Here is an 11,485-nt window from a genome sequence, read left to right as displayed (position 1 = left end):
TTGTTGGTTGGTGTTAGAATCAAAGGCTTTAGTAGTGATCGTATATAACCATCCTTATACTGAGATTCCCATCAAAGTTTCAATGCACAACACTTTCAAAATATAAAGTTGTGACTAAATTTTAGTATGGTGCTACATAGTATCACCAGCACTAGGCGACAGTCATGCTGATGAATGGAATAACATGAATGCAAGACTCTCTTGGTCATATACAGAGCCAGTGCAGGAATGGTTTGTATGTGAAAAGACTAGTTTATTCTGAGATCCTGTTTTGACCAATCAGAATGAACATCTTCTAATGTTGTGGTGTAAGCTACCACATTCCAAAAACTCTGAGAGGCCACATTAGTTCTTGGTTGTAATACAGATCATCATAAAACTGAACACAAAGTGTCTCTACCTTTTGTTTATTTAAAATATACTATATATCATCACTGTTTGGTTTAGGGAGGCATGTCAGGATGCAACAGAATTATCTGTCATCAAATTTCACATATAAAACATTTGTAAACTTTGCATAAAAATAACATTTTGAAGAAAATGACCTTCTAAAATGAAGGAGTCATCCAAAAAAATCATCAAATCAATATTATCACAAACTGCTGCCAAATATTGCTTAGTGCAGCATGAACAAGAAGAAACCAAGCATCACATACTCATTAAGATACCGGTACTTAATAAAAATATCAACAAGCTATCACTGTCAGGGTGATATACCGGCTGGCAAAAGCATGCTTATAGAACAATTCTCAAACTGATATGCTTAAGTTATTGTATCATCGTATGTGAGAAATATGTATATGGTGAAGCTCAGGTCTTAGCTTAAACTCTTACAACCGTTTTCATGAAACATATCCCATTGTGTCACATCTATTAGATATGAGATTACACACACAGCAAAACATACTTTGAAACACAAGTCTTTTCAATTTCTGATGGAACATATTGTTCTTAGAAGGAGGATATAGGATTGGATATTTTTTGTTAAATAATAATTCTTGTACATTTTATGAATGCCTCATGGGTTAGTTTGGATCACAGAAATGTGGGTCGACACCCTAAAATTTGCACTTTACTGAGAAAATGATAATTATCCCAAATAAACTGTTATATTTCAAAAGTGTATTGACTATTTAATACTGTGGTTCATCATCATAACAATGAGGAACATTCTCTAAACATATGTGACTTGTACATACGCCTTATCATATAGTTGCCAGTGCTTTAGATTTGGTCGTAAAAGGCAACTAATGGGATGGGATGGTGAAACTCACTGACTTGGTGGACACATGTCATCGTATCCCAGTCATGTAAATTGATGGTCATGCTGTTGATCACTGGAATTGTCCAATCAAAACTCGATTACTTACAGACGGCTGCCGTGTAGCTTGAATATTGCTGAGTGCAACATAGATTGATGCTCATACAGTTGATCACTAGATTGTATAGTCCAGACTCGCTTACTTACAGACCGCCACATTAAAACTTGTACATTGCTGAGTGTGGCGTGGATCGATGTTCAGGTGGTTGATCAAAGGATTGTCCAGACTTGATTACTTACAGAGTTCTACTGTATAGCTCAAATATTGCTGAGTGTGGTGTTAAACAATGAACAAACAAACAAACACTGGCATGCTTAGGTGTTATACAGCAGAAGTTCAATGACAGATGTGAACAACTGATGAGCAACATACTCATGCTCACTTGCTCACTATCTCATCAACCCACCCACACTCTCGCTCACTTAGACACTCAGGTCTGGCAGTCATGTACACCATCACACTGCGCACACAGCCGCAAGAATTACAGCCAGCTTTGCTGATGTGAGTAGATAGAAGACTCCAGGTAAACTCATACTCCTTGTGGGTGGTTGACGCAGAGATACTCTCTTGAATTTAAGTCAGCCTGCAATCAAAAAAGATTAAAAGAATCAATTTCTTCTCTGAGGGAAAAAAATGTATGTGAATTAGAACAGTTCTTTTCAGGTACTCACCGCACTTCAGCAGCACAGATGATAGTAAAATATACACAACGGTTTATGTATTTCAACCATTTAACTTTCTGATGCATTACAGTTTATACAGTCACATATCTTAGTATGTATAAACGTAACTATTAACACATGCCCTTTGTTTGGGGGCACACTTGAAATGATTAGAAACTGTCAGAAAATGCATGCATGAAGATATTAAAATAAACATTAATATTAATCTATTTGATTTAAATAAATATTTTCAATCTCATTAAGGAGGTGGTATTATGTTAAACATGACTTGAACAGTGAACAAGGAAAAGACTGCTTCAATTAGTTTCTTGTGTAATAAGATTTGATATGACTTGTGAGAATAAGTTGCCATTTTCATCAATACCAGTGCATGTAGTTGCAGATTTTACCTTTCTTGTTGGTTCAGGAATACGGTACTTTGAGCACTTGTGGACAAGCCATACTGCTGTGTCTATGCTGATCTTATGTCCCACTGAGATGTACACTGGGTTAGTGGTGCTATCAGTGCTCTTCAGGGCCTGAAACACAAATATATCTGCATATTATAACCCATCATGTTCTATATACCATACAACTGGTACTTATGGAAATATAATATAAAATATTAAATAACAGACAGATGCAGGTAAATCTGATCTAGTTGGAGAGCACAAGAGACATTGTCTTCACGCGGTACAAACTAGGGGGAGCAACTCTGTCAAATTACCTCCCTTGAATAATTAAACGACACCTTCAATGTATCGACCTGTCATTACCTTGACAAATTAATGTGAGTGAGGTTAGTTTTCAGCTGCTTTCAGCAATATTCTTGTAACATCAGAACAGGGGAAACCTAAAATGGTCTTCACACAAAGTACCCATGTGGGAAACCATCCCCCGCATACCAGGAATTCACTTAACGAACACTAATATGTGCCATCAGAATCTGATGAAATCAAATGTGGTCCTATGTTAATGTGATAAAAGCAAAATCTCAAGAGCTATCACCATACAACAATACCACAGCACAATGTGATAAAAGCAACGTGTCAAGAGATATCAGTGTACAATTGTTATACAGACGATTACAATACCACAACAAGCATTTGCACAACTAGATTAAGCTGTATTCTCCACGTTCAGTTTGAATCGATATTATTCCAATACACTGAGATAAATTTCAGTACAAAGAATGCGTGGGCACATTTTTCATTTTACATTTTGAACATGGGACACTGTGAATACTAATCCTTCACCCCATACGATCTCATAGGTTCCTGTCATTACCTTTCCCAAAACATGTCCTGACTTATCCTGCAGTAAGAATGTGTCTCCTCCTTTTTTCAGCAGATGTTTCTGAAAGAAGAAATGAACATAAACAACAAGCTGCACATGATTCTTTCACTTTTACAAACAAATCACTCTTTATCTTAAAGGTCACATGCAACCAAAAAATCAAACATAATTAAAACACATTTATCACTTATTCATGACATATAATATACATTGCTGCTTTTGAAAAAAACAAATAAACAAAATTATAAGCGTACAATCGCGATTCAAAAAAGCAATATTTTGTACTTGGGCTTACTTCCCCCGATACGAAGCCCTCGGGAGACCGAACCCAGTCATAGCGGGTGGATATGCACTCAAGTGCAACAGCGGCTTCTGATTGGCTGATTCATTTGCTGATATGCTGAGGGTTCATTGTGTGTACAGAAAGATGATCTGTTTGATGGGCATTTTAGAAGTATAGCCAGTCACAAGAAAGTAAGATTCTTTATGGATAACAACTTCTTTTTGTGTACTTGACGCGTCGTTTCAGTATGGATCCATATACTGTTGTCAAACAAAATCATATACACTAAAAGAAGTCGTTATCCATGAAGAATGTGTATAGAGATGTTGGGTTTGGAAAATACATGTTCTCTGAATTTGCGCTCGATCCAATAAAAAATCATGTCAGTAGACATGGTAAACTACTGCATGGCTGGAATCTGTCATTCGTCCAAGTACAAAGCAGGACTTGAAACTGACAAGAGTTAGCACCAGTTTCCCTCAGATCCAGTCATCCGAAAAAAATGAATGTAGTTTGTTTGCAACCCACAGACATAAAAACATGTCATGTGTATCACGCGTGCCTAATTACATAATGTGGCAGACACAGGACTCGGGTGCACAAGTCATAAATCAACTTATTTTCTTTATGTCGTATAGTCTGATAGGTGTTAAGTTCAAATTGCATGTGGTCAATGATTGAAGCTGTGTATTGCATGTTGTCTTTAGCAGACGGGCAGGCAGACATATAGATGTGAATAAACCAGACACTGAGCTTTCTCTGTGACAGACTCTGCTTACCACAATCAACAAGTTTTTTATGTAACGAGTAGATTATTTACTTATTTGTGTACACAACCAAGATTAGACTACAGCTCACGAACTCACCCGCTGGGCATGCATACTGTTTCAAGCTCCGCGAACCTTTTCACTGCGCATGCGTTATGGACGCAGCGCAGCACAGCTGTTGAAACCAGTTTTCCCCCCAGCGCTGGGGGGAATTTAGTGAAACGTTTGAACTCTGATTTTGCGGGCTTTTTTTCATCGCGTTTTTTTCAACTTTATAAGTTGAATCGGCATTTTTTATGATTTGTTTCGGTAAGTGCATACCGAAAGGTACCAGAATCTGCAATGTTGTGTTTTACGTTGCATGTGACCTTTAAATAAATATCTGCACTTCCACAATGTCAGAGATTAATGACTTGCTCTCCAATAGAAAGAAATACTTTTTACGTATACCTTATCTAACTAGTTGCTGTTTGAGGCATTGTTGCTCAATAAAGTTATTTAAGAAACTACACACTCACCTTGTCTTTGTGGTTGTCATCATTCTCCAGCCCATCAACATGTATGAGGGTCTTAGCCACCCCTACACATGCCACGTCAAGTAGCACTCCCAGCTGACTAGCTAAACCAAATCCTGCAATGAAAATGTGGTTAACTAGTAACTTCAGAATGGAGCTTCATGGGTATAACATGTCTGTACTGCATGCTTATTTGAAAAATGAATTGACAAAGCTGAAAATATGAGAACTGGTATTAGTGGCCTTGCTAAAAGGATACATGTACATCCTCTCAAAAACTGTAATAATTTATCTATTTCATAATTTTTGCAAATGCTGTTATTTTACCTCTTGGATGCAAAATTCCATTCCCATCAACAAAGATGACCTGAAATAAATATCAGAATATGTTTCAATGACCTCAAACTAATGCAGCAATCTATAATATACATGATCTAATTTCCTTGTACAACATGGTAGCACACATGCTATGTGTTATTATATGTTTTGGGAAAACATGGATCATCTAATGTTACTAATCAGGCAAGGTAAGTATTATAATTATGAATAATAGTCATAGTAAAGTAATAATTATAGTTTCATGAAATGTACATAATATATGTAAGAAAGTAAAGCTGTACACTGTTTAGGTGTTGCAGAACGAAGACATGTTCCTATATCAACTAAAGCACTATGATCGTACATGTGGCAGGTACTCTGGTTTTGTCTGTTCAAGGTGGCGGTACTGTGCTACCAGGAACTCCACCTCACGGAATGCAAGGAACCCTGGGATATATGGTGCAGTCAACTGGATCATCTGGTAGTCCTCGTAAACGACCTGTATGGACATCACATGCATTATTTCACTACATACGATCTGCATATCTTATTTATGATAGCATTCATGTATCACATATGTCACATCACCTATATATCACATTTTATCATGCATATATAATCTGTGAATGAAATAAGCCAAAAGCCCAGTCAGACATCTGATTCAGGGCTGATAACTTCAAAATGTTACCAGCCAAAATACGGTAACTTTACACAGATACAAAGATATTACCAGATTAGTTGCTAATTTAGACAGAGCGTCAGAAATCTTGGGCGGTCAGATGGGCCTTATTTCAAACACTGACACACTACATTATGAATGTTATCTCATGTTACATCCTCGAAGGGGGTTGAAGTACCGTAAAATTATTGTCCTCCTGAGAGGATACGTCAGTCCCAAAACGGTTTAAGTCAGATTGAATCTTCCACTTTTTTTAATCGTAGAATATGTGTCATTTTAATTTGTGGCTAATCTTGCATACAATCGCCAACAGCTGAGGGGATTGTGTAAATCCAGCCAGGGACCATGCAGGTAGCAGAGGTATTGTAAGTCCCCATGGTCCCTGGTATGGTGATCTACCCTTTGTTGTTGGCGATCTATAGCCTGTTTTTATATTGTACTGTCCAAATAGTGATACTATCATTTTTTAAGTTTCCACGCTAGTTTTAATACTAACTGTGATAATCTAGTGGTTTTACTGTCCTTCGTAGACAGGTTCTTCATATTTTCCATATGTATTCTTTTTTGTCATATATGTTCTCGTCACGATATGGATGCGACATTGCCGATGTGACGTTAAATATTAACTCACTCACTCACTCATGTTACATGTATTACATTATCTTCACATCACATGAATTATTTCATGCATATATTCTGTAGCTTATCATGCATTTCATAAATAGTACATAGGACACATATCAATTCTTTGATATCATCTGTATATCACAAGGATTATATCATCTGTATACTTCATGCATAAAATCTTCTTGTCACATGCATGATATCATCTGTATATCACATGCACAATATTGTGCCTATAACCTGCATGTCATATCAATCACAGGCATTATATCATGCATATAATAACATGAATCAGATCCACTAATGTTAGAAATTTAATAAATTTAACAGATGTGATATGCACAGATTTATATGAAAGTTTTTACCCTATTTTAACTCTGAAATTGACATCTTCCATATTAACTGGAAATTTGACAGTCTGGAAACAGAACTGTAGAAGTTTGTCAAATACAAACGGAATCACATGATTAAATCTAATAACTTTAGTTTAGATTGTCAATCTCTGAAAGCTACCTCTAAATCTGGATAGCTGAGAACCACAAATGCTGAACATGCATTTACATCATCCCCCTTGATGAATGAGATGTCCACGCCACCAACATACAGTTCACCCTCTTTCAGTCGATTGTTCTTCATCTTCTCTTTGATGTATTTGATGACATCACTGTCCTCTGTCAGCAGTTGTCATTTTAATTCCATCTGCTCTCTACAAACATTAACAAAATATTCTAGAATGTGTTGCTGCTCAGAAAATAAGACGTCTCTCCATCTTTGACACATTAGTTTAAATTTGGAAGTATCTGCAAGTCTGAAAAAAACCCAATATTAGCAAAACACATACCAGCGAAGATTCTGATTAAGGCATTAGTTCAACAGCTTCCCATCTGATGTCATGCTGCTGCTTCCAGTTCATTATAAACAGTCAGTAGCTTCATGAGCAAAGCATATCCATATTTGGTGGAATATGTTGAATGCTTTTCAGATCAACCAACATCTTGTAAAGAACCCTTCTCTTGTTTGAAACCAAGCCTAAATTGTTTTCACATGAAAAATTACAAAAACATATTTGAAATATATTTAAGTAAAAAACAAAAAGGGAAAGAAAAAACAAGTGAAAGATGTTAAAATAACATAAAAAGTTAAAGATGTTAAAGTAACATGTTTATGTCAACATAAATGCCGCTGTCAAAGGTTAATGAGACCAAAACCATTATAGATACAGACAACAGGTGCATCTGACAGATTTCAATCTCTCATGAAAAGCATCGGTTTCCTCTTTGTCTTATTTTGAAGGTGAGAAAGGTGTTGTAGGATGTGCCCTGATTACTGTTGTTTCTGTAATAGATGGATACTGGCTATAACAACTATTGCCAGTACAGTTCATTCAACTCAGCGTGAATCATAATGTCTCATATTTGTCATCTGTGATGCAATAAAGTTCATTTTAATAGTTATTAAATTCACAACATAATGAGTGAGCAGTGTTTGGATAACACTACTTTGAACACTGTTCCCTGAGGAAGCTACTGTTAAGAAAAAAAGCCTCGGCTTACATGTGATTGTTGATAAGGAGGTTGGGCAAACCCTTAATAATATCTAAATACAAAGCTATTCAACATCGAGCATCAGACTCCCTCTATAAAACTGGCATGATATGTGCCTGGTATTTCAGTTCCCTCATGGTTCACCAGCTGGATGTGGGAAGATGGCCGAGATTATGCAGATCTTGGATGGGATCGTCACCACTACAAAATACGGGGAGCAACTACTAGTATGTCAAATTATCTCCCTTGGACAATGTTGATTTGAATGGCAAATATTAGACTAACTAGTTTTATGCCACTTTTAGCAATATTCTAGCAACATTTTGTGGACAGTCTCCAGAAATGGACTTCACACACTGCAACCATGAAGAATGAAACCTGTGTCTTCGTCATTACGAGCAAATGCTTTAACCACTAGGCAACCCCAATGGCCCATTTAAGGAAGTTACACTGTCCCAAAAGCTAGAGATACATATAGTGTACTGAATAAATAGAATTAGTGTAACAAAATGCTACATTTCATCAGTGTTTTCACTGATGCGACGGCTTTGATTGTGGTAACTATAACACAAAATAGTACAGTGGTAAGGTGTCTACCTATCACCCTGACGGTACGGGTTTGATCCCCGGGTGAGGCACCTAGGTTTGGGTACCGAGCTGGACACATTTGCCTTGTATCCTTGGACAAGATACTTACATCCACATTGTCACAGTTCACCCAGCTGTAAAATGGGTACCCGTGAGGATGGGATGGCAATGTGAGTGTTCAGTGAAGTTGGGCCTAACATGCAGCATGGTTGTATGATCCTTCGGGATTAATAGCTATTGGAAACTATGATAGATTCCTATGACCGGGGATAGTAATGTATGTAGCACTGTAAGCAGGCACTGTGCCTGAATATATTAGTGCCACATACGCGAACTATTACTATTTTACTACTTATTACATGATCGTACAGACCAATGTCAACTATCTTATCATTGCCATCAGTAAAAAGCATACTTTTCCCACTTAGTCCTGATGCCCTCATCTACCAGGGCTTCTCTTGGAGTTCTCAAAGGTCTAGGTTTGGCTGTCTCTGAGGCTGCTGACTTCTTGCAGGAAAATTCCTTGTCATTCCAGTCGTAGTTTCTGTTACAGTAATTGCAGCCACAAGATTGTCTTGATAACTTCCTTCTTTCTTCCTCTGCAGTTCTGCATGCCTTGCAGTACTGGTTGCCCCTAACATCATCAAACAGGAGAATACCACAGTCGTCACAATAAATCATTCTGATGTCTTCTGTAATGTAAATAAGAAAACAGTTAAATTATAATTTGCCCTGAACATACTGAAGCAATCTTTCTTTTCACATTTTCATATCTTTCAAAAGCCATGAGATCCACATACATTTTAAATCATGCATCACATCACTGTGGAAATCATACTGTATTCTTCATTATACTGTACGTTTTAATTTAATTTATTAGCAATTTCAATAGATTTTATTGAAGTATTTATATAAATAATATACTGAAATGCGAAAAACCAAATATTAGTTTGCATTTTGTTCCATTCCAATCATTATCAGTACTGCCAACACGGGTATTACAGCTGTCTTACTCAACAAAGTCCAAATACAACAATTTATGACAAACAACTAAAGACCCCTTCAGCATTATAAATTTATACTTTGAATATCAAAACTTTAGTTTGTAACTCATTACCTAGGTAAGAGTTCCTCCTGCTCTCCCATCCAAAACGTTATTTATAAATGGATACATACTTGAATTTTTAACAAAACCTAACATAGCACTTACTAGAGGAGTAACAGGTACAACTAAAAGCCCCAAAATTAAGTACAATAAATAGGGCTGAACCACTTAGTGTTACCTCTGTTATTCTACCAAGTCTACGGAAGAGAGAATATCAGGGAACGGGAGGAACTCTTTCCATTACTTATATGTATGGCCACAAATAAGTGTAAATTATATTTTCAGATTTAAAAAACAAACAAACCATGCAACATTTCTAACTAGAGAAAGTGGAGAAAACGTGCTGGTTGTGACTTACCGGTCGGTATGTACTCTGCTGGATTACGGAAATATTGTCGTCGTCTTTAGTCAGCAGCTGATCAGTGATTAGTACACTGACTATAACGTGAAATCTGAATCGGCGGGAAACTAGCTACCTAAATACTGACTTAATAGCGTTATCCTTCATTCCTTGGACGTTGGATTGAAGTCGACCATGACACATGAACTATTCGTAGCAACCTTTCTGTGCAAGATCCATAACCGTTTCAGAGTGAGTGTGTTCTGCAGTGATGACGGAAATATTTATGTTTCAAGTGAGTTGCAATACACGTATTACACGTGTATTGCAGTCTAGAATTTTCGAGATCACTCTTGTACATCGTCAGACGTAAACATTGTGCAACATCCATGTCTATCAGAAAACCTCGGCCATTCGGTCTTTTCCGTAAGAGCTTCAACGTCACAGCATTGGCAGGCGATGATCGGAGAAAATATAATACGATGATGTGTTCTGATTGGTACAAGGGGAGTAACTCTAACTTTCAGAAACTCATTCTCCTTACTGTACCGCGATTGAAGCCAGCAAAATTCCAGTTCGTGCCCCACTAATGACATTTTTTTCATGGAAGGTGAACGTGCGCGGTGTTACACTCACTTTTTCAATAGTACACAGTATGAGAGTTCCATGAGCTAATAAAGACTGGCCACGACTTACGTAATTACGGTAATGGTGGCATCAGTAACACCGTGCAAAACATTAATTACCCGGCTACTCTACTGGCATATCTGCCTTCGTGGATAACCCCAACTTGCCCTTAGAAGCTCGATTCGCATGGAGTGAGTGAGTGAGTGAGTGAGTGAGTATGGTTTTACGCCCCTTTTAACAATAGTCCAGCAACATCACGACTGGGGACACCAGAAATGGGTTTCACATATTGTACCCATGTGCATAGTCGAACCCGGGCCTTCGGCGTGACGAGCGAACGCTTTAACCATTAGGCTTCCGCACTGCCCCGATACACTTGGAAACCTATATAAACGCGGGTCTAAATCCCGATTGCTTCAGCTCGATAATATGTTTAGGTTTAACGGTACCATATGTATCGTTTTTGTTTTTTCATTCGAGCTTTTCTACAACATTAAGCTGACACAACATTATTTAACTGGAATGAGTGAGTTAAGTCTAACATCGCTTCTGGCAATATTCCAGCAATATCGCGGCGGAGGACACCAGATATGGGCTTTATGCATAATACTAATGCAGGGAATCGAACCCGGGTCTTTCGCGTGACTATCCAACACTTTAATCACTGGGCTACCCTACCGCCCCGTGAAATATAGCCGCCCCTTATATAGCTGGAATGACGTTAAACCGACTTTCACACTTAACAACTCCCGACAGAACCTTGTAATTTGCACGAAAATCTGTGCAAGAGTTGTGTTGACACAAATGCATGTCAA

General features: G+C 37.6%; 1 protein-coding gene across 1 annotated transcript; it reads right to left on the bottom strand.

The window, feature by feature from the left end:
• Positions 1 to 391: 391 nt before the first annotated feature.
• Positions 392 to 10,437, bottom strand: LOC137273981 (endonuclease V-like). Its single transcript, XM_067806916.1, is given in 9 exon segments — positions 392 to 1,905; positions 2,395 to 2,523; positions 3,272 to 3,340; positions 4,849 to 4,961; positions 5,173 to 5,212; positions 5,528 to 5,662; positions 6,980 to 7,172; positions 9,014 to 9,290; positions 10,062 to 10,437. Coding segments are annotated over 8 exon segments (999 nt in total). The 5' UTR covers positions 9,280 to 9,290; positions 10,062 to 10,437; the 3' UTR covers positions 392 to 1,851.
• Positions 10,438 to 11,485: the final 1,048 nt, after the last annotated feature.

This window comes from Haliotis asinina, chromosome 2, assembly GCF_037392515.1.
Source record: "Haliotis asinina isolate JCU_RB_2024 chromosome 2, JCU_Hal_asi_v2, whole genome shotgun sequence".
NCBI classification, from domain to species: domain Eukaryota; kingdom Metazoa; phylum Mollusca; class Gastropoda; order Lepetellida; family Haliotidae; genus Haliotis; species Haliotis asinina.
This window is presented reverse-complemented; position numbering and strand designations above follow the sequence as displayed.